Raw genomic sequence first — 20,070 nt, 5'->3', positions numbered from 1 at the left:
AAAGATAATAATAATAAGTAATGTGATCAAGACATTTGGTTAATGCCTTAATTGTAGAAAATTGACTGCACATAAAGATATGTACATTTGTTGTGATGAAATTGGCAAAAAAATATGCGATGACTGCCTGCATTGAGCAGGGTTATGTAAGTAACATCACATCCAGTTGACATAACATGTTAGGAAATTACATGTTATAAGGCACAAATTTGAAATAAAAGAGAAACAATTAGGCATGGGCATTGTGTTGTCCTGAAAAATCATGATTATGTATGAGTTTTGCTGTTAAAGTTTCAAAGTTAAGTTTTGGAACAACGTTATGACCAGACTCCTTGCCAAAGGCTATTAAAGGCTCAATGCTTTTGTTGAGGGACACACTACCTTTTTTGACTGTTTTGATTATGCGCACCTCTCTGGCAGTGTATTCATTTTACAGGGCTTTGGGGAAGTAGATATGTGGCACAGCCTCAAGACATTTTTGTACACCTTTATGTTATGCTTTTCAGATATATGCATTTATTTGATCTTTAAAATCTATGCCTTGATCTCCAAAGGAAACTCTTCAATGAGCCAGGAATGTCTTGATTTTTTTTATTGATTTTTTTTATTTCCTTTCTTCTGTCAAACAGGTATCAGCGAAGGTACCACCAGCCTTAGAGGTTCAGATGGCATTAAAGGACTGAAGAGGAAAAAGGTGGTGGCAGAAAACCAGCTGAAGAAAATACCCAAGTCTCCAGTAAAGAAGCCGTCACAGGCCAAGAACCCTGTGCCAACGCCTGGCACTGCCAGTGTTCACATCTCCAACAGCCCTTCAAGAGAAGATTCTCCCTCGAGTACCAGCTCCAGATCTACGTCCAGTTCGTTCCCCAACAGTCCATCCTGCTCACTGGACTCCGCACAACACCACCAGGACGCAGACGATGGCCAGCACCAGCAGGTGGCGCCATCTCCCCATAAAGTAACAACGGAGGAGGGAGAAGTGTCATCCTTCACTGAGTTGCAGCCTCAGAACCTACAGGCTTGCAGCGGGGATAAATCAAACTCTTGCGACTCCACTAAAGAAAGCTGGGGTGAGAAATTGGATAGCGAAGGCACCTCCACTACTGCGCACCCAAGTGCTCCCCTTGACGTCTTGCTCAAGGCTATGGAGCCAGACTTTAACACATTGACTGAGAGGAAGACTGTCGGACATATACAGAAACCGGGGACATCTGGTGTCAGTCATTCTGGAATACACACAGCTATGACAGCCGTCAAATTCGGCCTACCACCTCAACATAGGCTCATGCAGGCTTACGATACAGCCAAACACTTCTACCCTGGCCCCCACATGACCCCGCAGCCTGGGGTGCCAGACACCAAACAGCACCAGGCAGCTTATATGCACCCAACCTCCCAGCAGTACATGACGTTAGGTGGCGAGCACCAGTCAGCTAAGCCAGCTTTTCAGAAAAGTTATAGTGCAGGGCAGTCAACTGCCATGACCCACGCACCCATTCCCTCAGGCTCGACCGGACTCCCACAGAGCCAGCCACCTGTGGTGCAAACGTGCCAGTCGCTCTCGGCCAGTGTTCCCAGCACCATACAGGTCCCCGTCACGCCAGGTTATAACCCTGTACAGGTGGCCACAGTAGTGAACTTTGGCAGCTTGGAGCAAGTGTGCAGCATTACATCTAAAGAACAGAAACCTAAAAAGCAAGGCAAATACGTCTGCGAATACTGCAACAGGGCCTGCGCCAAACCCAGTGTACTGCTAAAACATATCCGATCCCATACGGGGGAGAGGCCCTATCCTTGCGTTACTTGTGGCTTCTCCTTTAAGACTAAGAGCAACTTGTACAAGCATAAGAAGTCCCACGCACATGCTATAAAACTAGGACTCACCGCGAGGTCCCAGTCTCAGTCACAGGAGTCTGACAAAGGGCTCGGGACGCATTCAGATGTCGACGAAAGTGGGGAGAGCGACGAAGAGGGCAGCACGGCTGATCTCGACCCCGACTTGTCACAGAGCAGCGCCTCAGCCTTGTCTGACAGTAGTCTGCTGAGCTTGGGCACAGTTCAGGGAAGTCAAGGTGAATCAGACCATCCGGTAGTGTTTGAGACCCTGAAACCTGTAAGTGGTCAAAAGGGCATTGACAAAGTGACGGCACCCCTCCCCAAGGTGGTGGTGTACCCAGTGAATGTCTCTCCACTTCGGGCCGACAGCCCTAGAGTAACTGACCTAACTCCCGAGCAGGCAACTGCCCAGCGGCAGAGAGAATGCCAGGCAGTCAGGACAGTCTTGTCCTCCCTGAAGGAGGTAGATTGCTCCAGCCCCTTGCAGGACTCAATAAGCGAGGATGAGGATCCACAGGGAAAATCACCAGGGGGTGGCCATGCCCAGTTACAGAGGCAACAGGCTACTGATTGCTCCCAACAGCAACAGGGCAAGTGCCTGCTGAGTCCTCGTAGTTTGGGCAGCACCGATTCGGGTTACTTCTCCCGCTCTGAAAGCGCAGACCAAGCCATGAGTCCACCGAGTCCCTTTGTGAAGATAACCCCTCCGGCAGACAATGATGTTACCAAAAATCTGCCCATTAATCCCTCACCTATTGTAGTTCCACTTATGCATGCAACTAATATTGAAAAGACACACATATTGGAGGGGCAAATGCGGCCTCCACTGGACTCTAGAACACTCTCTCTAGAAGAGCGCATCTCAAAGTTAATATCAGACAATGAAGCAGTGGTTGACGACAAGCAGTTGGACAGCGTTAAGCCAAGACGGACCTCCCTGTCAAGACGGGGAAGCATAGATTCACCAAAATCCTATATCTTCAAAGACTCCTTCCAGTTTGACCTGAAACCGTTTGTAAGAAGATCAAGTTCCAGCTCTGACATACCAAAGTCTCCCTTCACCCCGACAGAAAAATCCAAGCCAGTGTTTCTTCTCTCTGTTCCTCCCCAGTATCCAAATATGGACTGTTTACCAATAACAAGGAGTAATTCTATGCCCACAACTCCAGGACATTCAGCACTTCCCCCCAATGTCCTTCCCCAGCCCCATCCTTTGAGAATCTGCCATTCGTTTGATGACAAAATCAGCTCTTTCAATGATGATGTCTTTTCATCTGCACCATCCACACCTAATCCATCAGTGCATTCTCGCACCCTTGTGAGACAGATAGCAGTTGAGGATTCCACAAACGAAGGATTGCCCTCAGTCCGCTCTATGGACGAGGGTTATCATGGACCAAGCATTGCAATGGAAATGCAGAGGAGCAAGTCTTTTGAGCATGGAAACAGGAAACCTCAGCAGAACAAAGGGACCATGTTTGAGTGTGAAACTTGCCGAAACCGTTACAGGAAAAGGGAGAATTTTGAGAATCACAAAAAGTTTTACTGCTCCGAGTTGCATGGTCCAAAAAACAAGCCTATTCCTGTCAGAGAGCCAGAACCGGATGTGTTTGTGCAGAATGTTCATCAGCCCTTGATGAGAAGAGCAGTGTGTCACCCTGGAATTGTAGAGCAACCGACAATGATAAGAAAACGGAGAAAATTGAAAAGCTTTGGGGATGATGACGATCAGTCTCCAACTGACAAAAATCCACCATGTTCTAGAAGTTTTGATTCCTGTCAGATTCCCTCCAGAGTAATAAGTGGTCAGTTTACCCAGAGAGCTGTAGTGGTTAACCTGCAACCTGCCAACAACACTGGGCAGATACCTCCAGGTCAGCTCATAACAAGAGTTGCAGAGACACCAGAGTCAAGGCTTTCTCCTGCAAGAGACAGCAGCATTAACACCCCCACCAAAGAAAGAGGTGAGATGCAACGGCAAGGCAGTGGTACATCTGTCATAAGACACACCAACTCTCTGAGCAGGCCAAATTCGTTTGAAACATACGAATCTATTGACCAGTCCTCTCCAGTTGATCCTTCAACAAAGGACATCCCAGGAGCAGTTATGCCTAGCACTGAATCATTGGCTAACACTGCATTGCAGAATTATCACAAAGAAATGTCAATACCTAAGGTTTCGAGTCAAGACAAATACATTACTGACACCCCTAAGGAGCATGCACCAGCCAGTGAGAATGCTCCCCCTATCCAACAGTCAAGGCTGGTCCGTCAAAACAACATTCAAGTTCCTGAAATTCTGGTTACAGAGGAACCAGATCGAGAACATGAGAGCCAGGTTTTAGAACAAGTGGAGAAGCCTGCAGACACCTTCAACTGGCCTCAGCGGAGTGAGAGCCTGTCCAAGCTACCAACAGAGAAGTTGCCACCCAAAAAGAAAAGGATCCGGCTGGCTCAGATGGAGCAATCTTCGGGTGAATCAAGTTTTGAGTCCTCCCTCTCCAGAAGCCTTAGCAGAGACAGCAGTCTCTCACGATGTTCAAGCATGTCAGCTTCATTTGAAAGGGATGAGCCACCCAGATCCGATAGTCCTTCCCGGGAAAGTGTCACCAAACCACCAGATATTCAAGGACCATCTACAGCGTGCAACACACTCAGCGTCCCAGTGATGATGAGACGAGCTGCCTCAGAACAGATTAGCTGCACCCAACCGTCTATTGCTATTTCTTGCGACTACCGCAGCAAGTCTTTTGACTGCAGCAGCATGTCTCCCAACAGGTCACCCTCTCCCTTGGACACAGCTATGCTCAAGAGTCCCCAGCCTGCAAAAGCTGCACAGGTACCCCTTATTGAAAGAAGAAGAGGACCTCTTGTTCGTCAAATGTCCCTGAAGATTGGACCAGAGAGTCAGCAGTTTGTTGGGAAGCAGCATACAGTTTCTCTTCAGAGGGCTCCTTCGTCAAATATTGTTTCTGTTCCTCAACACAGGCCTCCAATGATCCACAGGCCGAATTTAGCCCAGCCTTTTGTTTTACATTCTGGAGAGCCACAGAAGAATGAACATGTAGTCCAAAGCATTAACTTGGGCAGTCAAACTCAGCATCCACAAATCCAGGGACTTCCTCATCCATGGCATCAAACCTCAAGAGTTGTTTCAATCCAAAAGGTGCAACCTGCAGTCCAAGTCATGCCTTGTCAGGCAGATTTGCAGAGCAAGCCTGCTGAACCACCTAAGAGCTTTGTCCCCAAGTATCAGCTCCAGTACCCAGTTCTGAAAAGTCAAACATACTCCTTCTCTGGTCCAAAGGGGACACAGATAGCCTTGCCTGTTATAACAATACCCATTGGCAACGAGATTGTAAGTGTTTCGAAGGCAGCTGATGAAATACAGAATGTATACGTTGCACAGCAGAACCTTCAGACTATGCCCAATAGAACATCCATTGTTTTACCTCTGGGTATCCAAGGAGACGCACCTTCACAGAACCAGTCAGGATCAGCCACAGTGCCACAGATTCTGATAACTCATGAGCAGGTTCTCCCTCCTAGCAGTGTGGCTTGCAAAGCCAACAGTTCCTCCGTGAATATTGCTACCATTGACAATAAATCTGGACCAGAAGTTCACACAGAGAGACAACAAGTCCAAGTGCAGCCTGGGACGAACACACAGAGCCATATAGATAATAATCGTAGCACTCCATCTCTTGGCTCTTTGCACTGTACCCAGAAGTTGGCATCAGTTAACCTCTGCCCACAACAGGAGCCTATTGCCTCCAGTAAGCGCATGCTCTCTCCTGCCAACAGCTTGGACATTGCCATGGAGAAACACCAGAAACGGGCAAAAGATGAGCATGGAGCAATGTGCCAGCCAACCGATGGCAGGTCCCTCAGTTATCTCAATTCCAAGATGGCAGAGGTGACTCGTCAACGGAAGCTAACACTCGTCAGACAGGTTTGCACCACTGAACCTGCAGATAGTCCCATTGAAACTGAAGCCCCGCAAGACCTAGAGAAGTTGGATCCTGGCAAAGACTTCCCAGCACCTGATACTGGCAGCACAACAACCCCCGAGATTACTGCTCAAATGCAGGATGATAAGCCACCTTCTCCAACAGACCATCCCATGCAGAGCCCTGTTAGCCGTACCTCTCCAGGGGTCCAGAGCTATGCAGTCCCTGCAAACGCTGCCCCTAAGCCACAGGAGAAGTCAGAGGAGCAGCGCTGGTCTTCTGGCAAATCGCCTCTGAGGCCTCCCACTTTTCAAGGCCAGGTGAAACTGGCCTCCTCCGTGTCTGTTGTCAACACTCGGGACAGCCACCGCTTGTCTTTCCCCAGCTTGAAAACAGCCACAACGTTCACCTGGTGTTACCTCATCAAGAGGAGGCCACTGCATGTTCCTCAGACTGACCAGAGGGCCTCTGCGTACTCTGCCTGGCCAGTCAGCCAGAACAACCCCAACCCGCTGGGCCTACCGACCAAAGTAGTCATGTCTCTGTTTGATTCAAAGCAGAAATCTAAGAAAATACACTACACCCAAGCGAAAACCACAAGTTTGAAGTCCGACATATTGACATACTCCAGCAACCTGAAGGACATTGTCGCCAAGGTAGAGTTGATAAAACAAGCTTTAGAAAATTGTGCTTTGGTACTGTTGATCTTCTTAAATTAGCACTTCATACATTATTTATTTGTCATAATCATAATTCTTTTAACACTGATACTTTACTCCTTCAGGTCTTGATCACACAGAAGTCCATCTCCACTGAAGGCAAGAGTAAAACTCGACTTGAGTCTCGACCCACCAATGAGGCTGACAGGGAGTCCTTATCAAAAGCGGAGCCTAGACGGATCAAAATATTTGATGGAGGGTAGGTTTGTGTTGGTTTATTTGAAAGGGACACTGCATGTTAACTAACATGTTCAATAAAGTCAGCAATATAAGTGTACTAAATTGATCCATACAGGCCACCCTAGGAAGAATACATCTCTCCCTTTACATTGGCGGTCCATGTGCTATTAATTTCATTCTCCCAACTGCAGTGTGTATAAAGTGTCTGTGTTTGTATTGTTTGTACTGAAAAACCTACACGTGAAAACAAGCAAATAGGGACGCATCAGTGATTGTTGGTGTCTGGTGTCTTTCAGATACAAATCGAATGAGGAGTATGTGTATGTCCGCGGACGTGGCCGTGGGAAGTATATCTGTGAAGAGTGTGGGATTCGCTGCAAGAAGCCCAGCATGCTTCGCAAACACATTCGCACCCACTCAGACGTTCGACCTTACCACTGCACCCACTGCAACTTCTCTTTCAAGACTAAAGGTGGGCTTGAGTGTGATGTATTTAATTATACATTCTGTATTTATTACATAAACTGACGTTATTATGCAGTCAGTAGTTAATGTACATTTAATGGTTATTATACAATTAATAAGTATTTATTTATAAACAATTTTTTTATTATACAGTCTGTATTCATTATTTATGCATTCAGTATTTATAATATCTTTATATCAGTTTATTATTATGCAATTAGTATCTGATTTACATTTTTTACTCTTGTTGGCATAATAGCCCTTATCTCAATAATCAGTATTAAAAATGATAGTAAAAGTATACAGCACTGCCTTGCAAAAAGATGAACTGTCTCAGTGGTTTTAAGTTGCTTATTGTTATAAGCAATTATTCACAATAAGTCTGCTGGAAGGGAAACGTTGAAAAACTCAAATCATTGTGCATAGTCATCCCTTTTCATTTTAGGAAAGGCCAGACAAGAAAAAATATGTGTGTTCCTCATTTCATATGCCAACATGATTCAAAGTACTTTACACAGCCATCATAAAATACAATTCTTAAAAACATTAATTCAAATTAATTTAAGAACATATAAAAGAAGAAAAAAACAGAAAGTTAATTTCTATTAAGATAACTGAAATTAAAAATGAGAGCAGGTTTAATTTCAGTGAAAAGTAAAAGAGGCTTTGAATTATTTGCTTTGAGATATCACCGATCACCGTTATTTAATTCAGAATAGCTGAGATGTTTTAATTATTTTCAGAAATCGCTGCAATTACACATTAAATCCTTCCTTCCTCTGCGCCATCCTCGTCTCTTTTTTTAACCTGAATGCCCACAGTTTTTTCTCTTTTTTTGAGTACCATTTCTTCCTCTCTAAAAAGGCCAGGATGATTCACCGCAGTCAAACTTGTCTTCCCACGCTGTGCTGGGGAGCTGTGGAACAGCTCACAGTGTCAGCTGCACAGCACAGCACTGCACCCATCACAGCCCACGTTCCTTTAAGAACTTCTTTATCAGTTACTCACCCAGCAGTAGCACATTCAGCTGCGGACCTGCAGACGTGCCGCCCTTTACGTAAGCTGCCCCTCTGGTACTCCGAGCACATCCCACCTGGCTAACCCTATGAATGTCCTCTCTCCCTCTCTCTCTCTCTTCTCTCTTTTTGTCTTTCACTCTTTTCTCTCTCTTTCTCATGTTATTCTGTTTTACTCGCTTCTCTCTCTTTTTCTCTCTCTCTCTCTCTGTCACTCTGTTTCTACACTTTATTCTCTCTGTTTCTGTCTTTCTCCTCCGGTCTTTCTCTTCACAGGAAATTTGACCAAACACATGAAGTCTAAAGCCCACAGTAAGAAGTGCTTGGAGATGGGAGTATCCGTGGGTTTGATCGAAGACCAGGATGCAGAGGATTCAGGTATTTACAGTGAATGAAAATTGGAACTGCAGAGCGCAGAAAAATGAGTGGGCAATGAGTGGGTTTATAACCATGACCACCGATGAGTAACACAATTTTAAATGCCACCAATCAAAGATACAATGATCTGAGAGTGTATACGTATGGTGACTACACTCACAAGAATATAATTGGGGAACATGTTTGGTAAAAATAGCAGAATATCTCACTTGCTAACATTAATTTCTACGGATTGCTATACATCAGTTCATTTATACATACTTTATACATCACTTTCTATTTCCGTATAAATCATTTTATTCATCAAATAGGGGATTAGCAGTATTTTACATGTGTCAAATAATATATTTGTTTCCATAATGGCTAATGTTTAGCATGTCCATTCTTGTACAACAGGGCACACACACTGTAGTTTCTAACTAGGGCCCTTAAACTTTTTAAATTATACGATAACAAAAAGAAACTTATGAGCATGACTGAGCCTGATTAGTCCTTGTTGAGCTGGTTTAAAGAATGGGTCCCTGTAAACACAAATGATCTATGGGTCCCCACCCCACCGTACTCCCTCAGCATCAACGCCACCTACACGTGTACCTTCAGTACCTCGGCTAATAATAACAACAAACACTAGCATTAGATGTGGATGGTACCTCGCTGGTTTGCAGCAGCAGTGCCGATCAATAGCTGTGCCACAGCCTAATTACTAATTCTAAATGCAGCCTCTTCGCTTGTTAACTCCGAGAGCATGTGGGTGGCAGGCACAGCATTTACAGGGAGGAAATTGCAGTATCTAATTTTAGACAAAAAAAAAGAAAGGGAGCAAGAGAGTCTGAAAGCAGACTATGGTCCCACTTGCTCAAAGCATATTTGTTTTCTCTCTCCTTGCGCTCTCTCTCTCTGTCTCTCTCTCTCTCATGTGCATATCCTTGTAAACACAGTAAGGATCGCCTGCTGTTGTGATTCATAGCTGTAATTATGGCATGTCATTCCTTTGAACCATCACAATATGAGTTAGTAGGCCACTGCAGCCTACTGGGGTATTAGACATATCCTGCAGGTGTCAAAAAGCTGATTTATTTATTTTTAAAAGGATGATTTATTTTCTTTTATTTCTTTCTTTTATTTATTTTTAACGGTCCAAGTCCATTTGTGCTATTTCTTATCAACCATCGTACCCCTACCAAGTGTCTCGAGTTTACTAATAACCTGTAGTGAACAGGTTGCCAAAAGTGATTGATTTCTTTGCCCTGTAAGGGAATACTGTAATGTCCCTTGTTACTTTCAAAAGTAAAACGTCAAAAGTTTCAGCTTTTTCTGATTCCCAGGAACAGATGTGTTTTTTACGGCCCGGTGCAAGCAATGTAATCACCACAGTAGTGAAAACCTGTGGGGCAAATGTACACGTCCTGAACTTGATTTCTCCCACTTGTTGCTGCAATCTAATAGTTTGGTAGATAGAGAGATAGATAGATAGACAGATAGAGAGATAGATAGACAGATAGAGAGAGAGAGCGAGAGAGAGATAAATGGATAGAGAGAGATAAATGGGTAGAGTACTTTATTGATCCCTGAAGGGAAATTGTAGTGTTCCAGTAGCAATTCCCTTAAATCACAGGCACACCTAAATTCAATGGATAGCATTAGCATCAGTTAAAGAATAAAACCTATGGTATGAGATGTCTGTTCTCAGTCTATGTTTATTGTATAATTGCCAATGAAATAAACTGTAAATAGATAATATGGTGCTGCGTACATGCAGTACATGCAGTTAACTCTGAGGCTCTGAATTCTTCTCATCAGGAGACCGAGGAAGAGGAAGCAGTGCTGACCGCCCCGACTCTGATGGCGACGACTCGGATGGTCCTGAGGACGAGGACAATGACGGAGAGGAGGAGGACGAGGAGGACAGCCAGGCAGAATCGGGTCTCTCTGCTACGCCCTCGGTCTCGGCCAGCCCCCAGCACTTTGGCGGTGCACAACACGACGTGGCACCCAGCTCGCTGCTGGCGCAGATGTCCATCAGCTCGTCCCAGCTGACCCCACCGCCACCGCCGCCGCCACCCCCATCCCAGCTCCCACACACTCACACTCATGCCCTTCCTCACACCCAAAACCTGCCCCAGACCCCCTCCGCTGACCCTTGTGACTCTGATTCGGTCGCCATGCTGAGCCCTGTCTCTCCCACCAAGCAGATGACCATCTCAGCCATGATCCTAAGCCCCACCACGACAAGCTCCTTCACCCACTATCCCCTCGCCACCCACACCACCTTTGCCACCGCCACCACCACCTCAGTCATCGCCCCCTCCTCCTCCTCCTCTGACCCCCACGGCTCGGACACCGAGTCCGTTCACATGATGAGCCCCGTGTCGCCTTGCAGGCAGATGTCCATCGACTACCCCGACTTTGATGTGCCCCCTAGTCCCCCAGCGCCGGGCAAGGGCTCCGCCAAGCTCGGCCAGGTGAGACCTTCTGTGTCCTCCCGGTCTCTGTTTGTCTGCCCGTCGCACCCCACTCCTCTGCTGCATGTGTGCCCGTGTCTGTGTCCGTATCCGTACCCTTGTTCGTGTTCGCACCCGTGCTTTGAGTCCCGCATGCCAGGAGCTTCAGCCAAGCTCCTGTGAAATGCACAGAAAAGGTGAATGGATTTCAATAGAAACAAACTACAAAACAGAGGTGCCCAGAGTCAGGACTAATTCAGATATATATATATATATATATAATAGATCTATAATGTGTGTGTGTATATATATATATATATATATATGTAATATCATGTATATTCTCTTATCTTTTATCTTGTCTTATGTGTTTGTTATTTATCTTCTCTTTTTTGATTAGAGTTACCATAGCTGTAGAATCAAAAATACATTTTTAATTTTAAATAAATGTTTATCAAAAATAAAAAAAGTTGAATTGAAGTAATAATGATGACAATCTTAGTTTTGTTTTCCAGACCTAGACATGTTGTAAATTATCATATGTTAATAGACCTTGTGTCAATAATTTTGTTTACAACTTGTAAAGCTGCTGTGGTCTGGCGAACAGTTTATAAGAACACAAAAGCTGTGTCATGGAAATTTGGTTAGAAGTTCTGGAAAAGTGCTTGTATTGTGGAAGTGTTTTGAAAAATGTGTTGGTAAACATGAGTGGGAAATTGATTCAGCTAATCCCCTGTCCTGCGGGGCGGAGTAGAGATTCAAGCCACATGTCTTAGATTTGCGTTGCAACTAAATACTGTAAGATGTGAGGTCTCTAGAGGCAGGAGTGGGCACCTCAGCAATAAACAAGCTTTTTCATGAGTTCGCAAGAGTTTGGTTGCAGCTCTGAACTTCTCCAATGCAGTTTTCTTTATGCTCCTTTAAAAAAAAAACATTCTTTATGCATAATTGTTTTTACACTAACTGAAGTTGTTATTGAAAGTGTATAAATGAATCCATAAGCTAATTCAGAACAAAATCAAAATCTATTCTTTGCTAGTTTGACGCTAACGCTGAATCTCCTTCTCCTTCTTTGAACAGAGTGGCAGTGCCTGTCCCCCCGCCATGTCCTCGAGTGAGTCCGGAGTGCCAGTGGACCGCGGCACTCAGACGTCCTCCTTCGCCCCACAGAGTCACCTTCATTTCCCGTCGCCGGGTCCCATGCACCTCATGGGGGAGTCAGGAGCGCATACGCACCTCTTCAGCCACCTGCCGCTGCATTCCCAGCAGCCCTCGCGCTCCCCGTACAGCATGGTGCCCGTGGGCGGCATTCAGCTGGTGCCCGCCGGCCTGGCCGCCTACTCTACCTTTGTGCCCATCCAGGCTGGCCAGGTCCAGCTCACCATCCCGGCGGTGAGCGTCATCCACCGCAACACCAGCCCACTCCCGGGAACCGGTCCGGGCTCGGGACCCGGGGCCAGTCCGCCAAGGCCCGGCGGTTCTCCCAGCGCCCAGCCCTCGATGGTGGTCCAGGAAAGCATGGGGAACATGCTACCCTGCTTTCCGCTGGGCCAGATGGCGGGCATCCAGACCCTGGGGGCGTCCCAGTCCGCCCTGCAGTCGATGGGGCTGGAGGCGCTGGGCGTGATGGGCCTGGCCAACTCGGGCCTGGCGCCGACCCAGCTGCTCCAGCAGCAGAACCTGGCCCTCAACGCCACCCTGGGCGTGCAGGTCCTGGCCGCCAGTCCCGCGGTACAGTCCAGCATGGCGCCCCAGACTCACATCCCAGGCCTGCAGATCCTCAACATCGCTCTGCCAGCCCTCATCCCCTCCCTCAGCCCCCTGTCCACCCTTAGCCCCCTGCCCTCTGCTTCTCCTGAAAAGCTGAGCAGCCTGGAGGCCTCTGCCGGACAGGGGCCGGGTCCGTCCACGAGCCCCTCTGTTTGCGCCGTTGCGGACTCCACGCCCGTTCTGACTCTATCAGCCAGCCCTCCAGTGGCAGCGGTGTCCGCGGCCCCGATGCCGCCCGTTGTCGTGACGACACACGCACCGAGAGGCGCCCCGCCCTGCAGGTCCAGCTCGGGGCCCGGGTACGGAGGGGAAGCCGCCCAGCCTGCTGCCTGCGCGTCGGAGAGGAAGGGCAAGTCCCCGCCACACCAGGCCCGCTCATCCCCTGCCTCTCTGGACGGCGCCTCGCAAACAGCCCCGACTGACTCCTCCACCGTCACCACAGGGGGCGCTAGTGAGGCAAGGTCCCTGCACAAGCACACTAGTCCCAGACCGCCAGCCCTGGCTGATGATTGCAGCGAAGCCTCCAGCGATGACGAGGACCGACTAGTCATCGCCACCTGAATGTCTGAAATGAAATGTTCTTCTCTTCTTTCTATTTGTCTCTCTTTAATCTCTTGCTCTCTCTTTCTTTCTCTCTTTCTCTCTATTTCTTTGTTTGTAATACTTGCCACTTTGTAAAACTGAAAACACTTCAGGGGTCTAGCTGTACAGACCACCTCTAAAAAGCACATTTTCTGACATTGATATTCTATGTGCAATCATAAATGATGATGACCAATCATTTTATTTTTACTTTTTTGTCAGTTCTGAACAGTTTTTTCCTTCTTTTTGTACATGTTGTATAGACAATTGTGCCTTTTTGGAGTTTCTTGTTTAGGAACCTGTACATAATACCTTATGACTCAGTAGTTGCTTGTGTTTAGTAGATGCATTTGGAGTCTAAAGAAAAATCGGAGGGAAATATTTTATTTTGAAATGTTTTATGTCAAGTGTAAATTAATGGGAAATACATGTCAGTACCAATATATAAGCATTTCTATGGCATTGGGCAATGTTTTTGTGTACAGATGTTGTGTTCAGCTATTTATTATATTCCATCTAGTGCCCATCACAATGATCCATAAGTCCATAGGTATGTGTACAATTGTGGCTTTACATTGCTATATCTATACCATCAAATGTATCAGTAAAAAAACTTTGTTTACAAACGTTGGTATTGCCTCCGATGTCTTTTTGTTTAACCGAATGAAAACACTTGACACAAGGTCCACAAGGTTGTTTGTCTCAATCAGCCCGATTGTGGTGCTTTGCTGCACCTGCAGAGCACTTGGCCAGCCTTGAGAAGCACTGCAATTTCCATCAGTAATGAGGGCCCTCGGAGGTAGCTTAACCACGTCACCACACAGCCGTGTCCAAGACGACAGAGAGCGAGAGAGAGCTTTCATTGACTGAGATTTCAGGCTTCTCCAGAGAGGGTGGAGTCCTTATTAATACGACCAGGGGTTAGAGAAGGAAGGAGGGTGAGTCATTCATTCTGCCTATACAGTGCAGAGGCTGACCGTCAAAGTAACGAGCGCCTGCCGGAGTGCGACAAGACAATAGCGACACCTAGCGGATGGCAAGCGATGCATCTGCGACGGAGTACAGCAGACGCTGCAGGTGGGTGGGGAAGATGTTGCCTGGTAACCGTGCCCACAGTTTCCGAGAAAGAGTGGGCACGTAGACTTGAGAGGTTTGGTATGGCTGGTTATTTTCCTCTACCGAGGTGATAGCCCATCTAGTACTGAATGTTATTACTGGAACGTTACGAAACAAGGCCTTTTGGTGAGATCTCTGTAATCGACAACTGCCACTGTAGGCTATTATCCAATGAGTGCACAGAGACTGGGAAAACTCTAGACTTGTTGGTGAGTGAGGGTAATTGCACTCCGTCCAATGGAAACTCTAACGCCATGCTTTGATTAAGCCTGTGAAAGAGCTGACTACTGGGTGTTTCTCTAAAGCATTTTCCACTGCAGCCTCTTGGTCTGCGACACATTTGTTTTCCGTCATTAGCACATGTGAGTGGTCCAACTCTTTACATACGCATCGATAATAAGAATGATGACGGTTCTTAACTGTAGGCCTACCATTAGGAGAGCCTTTGAGAGGATACGAGGCTTAGTGCTAAATGTTCTTGAGGCTGCAATTTTAGGCCACTTTAAAAGGCATCCCTGAGGTTATAAAGAAAACAGGAGATAGGCCTGTAACCGTGCATTCTTTAATAATTGCCTTAATGCATCTCTCCCATTTATAGGCCTACGCGACTGTAAATTGCTGGTTTAATGTCTTGATATGACTTCCAAAGTTAACTGGCACGAACAGGGATAATCAAAACATGTGATTCCATTTTATGAGTGCTTTCAGGACAACACTATGAGTGAGTAAGATAAATGTTGTAGCATAGGACTGTTTATTTCTCGTTTGAGAGATTAATCTTGAATGTGCATAAAATGGATTGGGTAAGTTTAGCCTACTTCATTATCATTATCTTTAAAAAAAAGACCGGAAGGTTGTTCCCCTAAAAGAGCAACAGAGATAGCCATGCGGTCAGCTGTCAACCTACAGACACCCACATTTAGAGAAAAGGTATGCAGGTTGGCCTATATGTAGGCTACTTTGAATAAACTCCGAGGCCCTGCATGAAGCAGGTTACGGTAAGTAGGTCTAAATTACTATTTTCCCGGTTCATGTAGGCTACACACTTTATAGGACCTCATAGGAGACATTGTAAAATGTTGTAGCCTATTATAAGTTGAATACATATAAAACAGCCTACCTGAAAACATTGGGTTGTTATGTGTAGATGATATGTCAATCATTTGTGTGGAGTAACACTATGCTCTGCATTTGCCTAAATGGTAAGCTTTATGACAGCATGGGACAGCATCTGCTGTGTAAAGTAGCAGGCAGAGCCAATTTTTGTCCTTGGCTGTTATTAGATTGCCCTCTGGTGGCAGCTTCACGCAAATACTGGGGGGACACTCGTCGGAACTTGGCTCGCACGGCCACCCGGCGTCTCCATCCCTTCAAAATCTCGGAATTTCTTATCTTAGTCTGCATGTTGCTTGTCGGTGACTATTAACAAACAGCATTGTCTGCAAGAGGGCCAGAGGACAAAGCTGTTTACACGCGACGGCAGGGCGAGAAGGGGGAGTTGGTTTGCAGAGGTATATAAAGGATCTTGTAGTGACATGTGTAGAGTTGCGGTCAGAGCATTAGAGTTGGAGTGGGAGTTTTTTAGTTAGGCTACTGAAAGAAGACTTCTGACCGTGGAATATTCTGCCGACCAGTATTTATTAATCAGCTTGACACAGTTATTCGCGTGTTTTAATCGTGCTGCAAAACTAGATTCAGTTTTAAGGATGGAATTAAGAATGATTTTCTCCGTCATCTTTATTCTGGCATTGGTGATTTTACATTCAGGTGAGTTGGAGACTGCCTTTGATTCACCTCTACAAATATTTGTTTTATTTGATCTTCAGCACAGTGGTGTTTTAGGATGATATCATGTATCCTCAATTTGTGTTTTTGATTATTCTAAGATAGCATGGGTTGTAGTAAAACTGTGTTAATGAAAACCAGGTTTAATTGGACTGAACATAACCATTTTCACTTACGATTATATGGTCGTTGGAAACTTCATAGTACTAATGTGTGTTAAAACTTTGCATGACCCTTGTTTTTTTAATTATCTCTGTTTTCAGCTGCATCGTTGTCCATCGGAGAGGTGACGGTAGCTGGTACATCAAGCCCTGCGCGCCACATCAGATCGAAGCGCTGCTCTTGCGCAACTTTCCTTGACAAGGAGTGCGTCTATTTCTGTCACCTTGATATCATCTGGGTCAACACTCCAGAGTAAGCTCAGAATTTCAAAGACTATGTGGGTCACTTCACTGAATTTAGATGGACGCTTTAATGGGCTCAGTACGCAAGTAGCTAAAGTTGCACTTCTCTTCACAGGCGCACCGTTTCCTATGGACTGGGCAACGTCCAGAGGAAGAAGCGCTCTTTACGTGACTTCTCAGATTCAGCGCAAAAAACCCGCTGCCAGTGTAATGACGAGAAGGACACAGCATGCATGACTTTCTGCGATACAACACAAAACAGGTATGTTATTAAACAGACTATTAGACTTACGGACAGAAGTTAGCCTTTATTGCGCGTGTGATGTGCGCACACAGTCTTGTGCATATGTTTTACGCACAAGGTTTTCTTTCGCTGGATAGGTCGCAAAACATATACTGTGTTCCAGTTTTCTCAACTTTTAGAGCTTTGAATCGATACTCATTTGAGCTACAGTTAATTTCATGACGCGTGTTCTTTCGTTCTCAGGTATCAGACTGCTTCTGTCAAGGTGATCCACGCCGCCGAAGGCGATGGCTGTGCCAAGAAGCAATGCAAACACGAGCAGACTGCCAAAACGAGGAGGATTAAACGGTAAGAAAAACCTCAGACTGAAGCTAGTGAATACCAGAGGTCTGTTTGGGGAATAATTGGACGCAGTAATTATAACCTCATGCGAAATAGATGTCATCTGTGAGATGTATCTTCCAAAGAGCATAATTTCTCGGTGCACACCGCATCATTGCACAATCATGTCGAGAAGGACGGGCTGTTTCGCGCGGTTTATGGCATAATTAGAAGGAAATCTGACAGATTAAAGCAATTCACTAGAATAAATTCATACAGTCTGTTCTCTCTGCTGGCGACTTTGAAAAAGAATGCCATGAAGGAATTTCCCACCCAGTGAACGAATTTCGTTCCCGTCATTCTTGGAGCAATGTCTGAGCAGCGCAGGATAGGAACACGTGTACCATCATGTTGGAATGGGGGACATTTGAGCCGTACATCCCAAATTTTAGGCGCCTCTGTCTGCATGCTCATCTGTGGAGAACTCATTACAATGGAAACTTATCCTTGTAGCGTGCTTTGCATTTCTAGCAAATACAGTGAAGACAGGTTGGCATGTTGATCACCTTGTGGCACAAATAACAGGGCATTTGCCAAGTGGTGCGGATGACAATGTGGATGGAGATGTTGTGTGATTTTAGATTCATGCAGCATTCCTAAATGTTTGTTTGTCTTTTTACACCAGCAGAGAGCAAAGAAGGAGGAACGAAGTGGACGAGGCTGCCCGTAGGGGCACCAGGAATGCCCGTCTGCTGCTGGAGAAGTGGAGGAACAGGCAACAACACCATCGTCAAAAAGCCTGGTTGACCAGGAACGCCGCTTCCTAAAGAAACACCTGAGAGCCACTGCTGTTTACCTCAGCACCAAGGTAGCAAGGGGGCTCACCTGGAGGTCTACCCACCAGTGAGGAAGCGAGGATGTGCCAGCTTCCTCTTGCTTGTGTTGGAAAACTCTCCGGGGGAAGCAGGAGCGGTCATTCTGTGAGGTCTCCAGAGAGCTGAAAGATGGGCTGCACTGTGTGCCATTGTCGGCCCATCACTGCTGGGATTGCCGCGCTTCCCCCCCTCTGGAAACGGAGAGGAAATGGCTGAGGGGTTCCGCTGGCCTGCACGACACACCTGTGGCGAGGTGGTGACTATAACAGGGAGTTGGCTGAAGGACCAGTGAAAATCCCGCCTGCTGCTGTTTCAGCGGAAACAAAAGCCACCTCGGACCTCCCAAAGACTCTGTGCTGCAGGCGAAAAAGAACAACAGAGGACCACAACTCCTCACTCAGTCTTTCACTGGACGGACATTTTCAATAACAACTCTCACTCGCAAGACACTGGTGAAATCAGGGGACTGATTTTGTTTGTTTTATTAATTTAAAAGAAATTAGCTGATTTCATCAGACATTAAAAAAAGCTAGTGCCACAGATGTCTTTACCAAACAAGAGTGAGTCTTTCTCAGGGACCATACTGTCATATTGCAAAGATTGGCCGGTTTCCCAAGGAGACAAAAAAATAAATAAAACAACAAAACAAGAGACGGCCACAGAAGGAAACTCTAAAGGAGATGTATATGTCAATTCATACAATTTAAGTTTTGTATTTATTCTATATTATTGTATCTATTTTGCCCGAATTCAAATTAATTATTTTGTCCCCATTCCCCAATTGTCCTCATTCATAATTATTTTGTAGTAGTCATGTTAAATCATGAAATTATACATATTGTTTTAGAAAATCTTAAACAGGTCTATCCTAAGGAAAGTGAATAGTTTATCCATGTCAAACATGAAATGTACCGGACCACATTGGCCAGTTACTCTTGATGTACTTAATTTCTGTGAAATGTTTCACCCAAGTGCCAAGACTGGTAAATAACTGTAGCTTTTATCAATTAAACTTGTTTAAACTAAACAGTTGACAGAGTTGCTTTTGTTAAGATATGCTTTTGTTACAGTGTACAACACAAATTGTATAACAGTTGCCACAAATACCATTGGACCAACACTTGAACCTGGATAAACCTTTAATAAGGTTTCGGCATTCGCTGAAGTGATTACATTGAGCATTGCTTGCGTGCAGTGTGGCTATCAACAGTAACTTAAACCAATAATTGGCATCCTACTGTGTTGTTTTTACGGAAAACATTATGGAAATTGTCACAACTGAGCTCAAATGTCAGTGGAGGCTTCAGGCACATTTTGTCCCATCATGGGAGCGGATGTCAGGTGTGTTGATATCATATTTAATTCAATTTACTGAAGTGATACATTAACACTGACGCATATTCTCAACACAATAAACCAGCCAGCTCCCCAATTGAAATGCTTCATGGGTTACTCAGCAGGGAACTTGAGAACCATTCGCTTCATTAAAATATCATACAATATGTTTGGCTCGTTTACATATCTTCAGTGTGTTCAAATTACACTCAACCATTATGTTTTATCTTTTGTTATCCAGATTTTATCAGCCTTCCACATCCTCCATTATTTAATCAACATTTGCCCTTGGTCCCTTCCAAAATCTCAGAAATAGTGTTTTTTTCTTTCTATGTACTATACCTAGATAACTTAAATAGATTTCATAAAGAGATGACAGATCTAAAATGATGGGGATGTCATCTCTCTCTCTCTCACACACACACACACACACACACACACACAGTGTGCGTGCCCCTATATATAGTAACTTTAGTATTATCCAAAAATCCAGCGTAGCCCTTCCTCTGTGGGGTTCTGAGTCATATAAAGCTTCACTTAAAAACCTCATCAATGCAGCTTCTGCATGTCTCAACAGCCTCATGCCAGCCCTACCAAACAGCTATTAGACCTCTTCTCTGGAAAGGGTGGGTAGCTTTGGACACCTCTTGAAT

At 45.5% G+C, this 20,070-nt stretch overlaps 2 protein-coding genes across 3 annotated transcripts in view; both read left to right on the top strand.

The window, feature by feature from the left end:
- hivep1 (HIVEP zinc finger 1) overlaps positions 1-13,968 on the top strand; it is a 56,899-nt gene extending 42,931 nt beyond the window's left edge. The window contains exons 3-8 of the mRNA XM_048229021.1: positions 630-6,442; positions 6,571-6,704; positions 6,982-7,157; positions 8,443-8,544; positions 10,345-11,006; positions 12,066-13,968. Of these exons, the coding sequence (XP_048084978.1) occupies positions 630-6,442; positions 6,571-6,704; positions 6,982-7,157; positions 8,443-8,544; positions 10,345-11,006; positions 12,066-13,316 (8,138 nt within the window). The 3' untranslated portion in view covers positions 13,317-13,968. The remainder of the gene's footprint in view (positions 1-629; positions 6,443-6,570; positions 6,705-6,981; positions 7,158-8,442; positions 8,545-10,344; positions 11,007-12,065) is intronic.
- Positions 13,969-15,794: 1,826 nt separating this feature from the next.
- Positions 15,795-19,109, top strand: edn1 (endothelin 1). 2 transcript variants are annotated; one of them, XM_048229705.1, is made up of 5 exons: positions 15,795-16,220; positions 16,502-16,652; positions 16,758-16,904; positions 17,130-17,234; positions 17,896-19,109. In XM_048229705.1, exons 1-5 carry the CDS (start codon positions 16,160-16,162, stop codon positions 18,032-18,034), a joined length of 603 nt encoding a protein of 200 aa, XP_048085662.1. In that variant the 5' UTR covers positions 15,795-16,159; the 3' UTR covers positions 18,035-19,109. The 2 variants fall into 2 exon arrangements, with proteins under 2 accessions (XP_048085662.1, XP_048085661.1); XM_048229704.1 differs by having other exon boundaries at positions 17,893-19,109.
- Positions 19,110-20,070: the final 961 nt, after the last annotated feature.

The sequence above is a fragment of the Alosa alosa genome, chromosome 20 (genome assembly GCF_017589495.1).
Source record: "Alosa alosa isolate M-15738 ecotype Scorff River chromosome 20, AALO_Geno_1.1, whole genome shotgun sequence".
Lineage (NCBI taxonomy): Eukaryota > Metazoa > Chordata > Actinopteri > Clupeiformes > Clupeidae > Alosa > Alosa alosa.
This window is presented reverse-complemented; position numbering and strand designations above follow the sequence as displayed.

Excerpts from the sequence above, each read along its gene's own strand:
- edn1 (XM_048229704.1), top strand. The coding sequence starts at position 16,160 with ATGGAATTAAGAATGATTTTCTCCGTCATCTTTATTCTGGCATTGGTG. Across the intron at positions 16,221-16,501 it reads ATTGGTGATTTTACATTCAG|CTGCATCGTTGTCCATCGGA; the intron begins GTGAGTTGGAGA and ends CTCTGTTTTCAG. Across the intron at positions 17,235-17,892 it reads AAAACGAGGAGGATTAAACG|CAGAGAGCAAAGAAGGAGGA; the intron begins GTAAGAAAAACC and ends TTTTTACACCAG.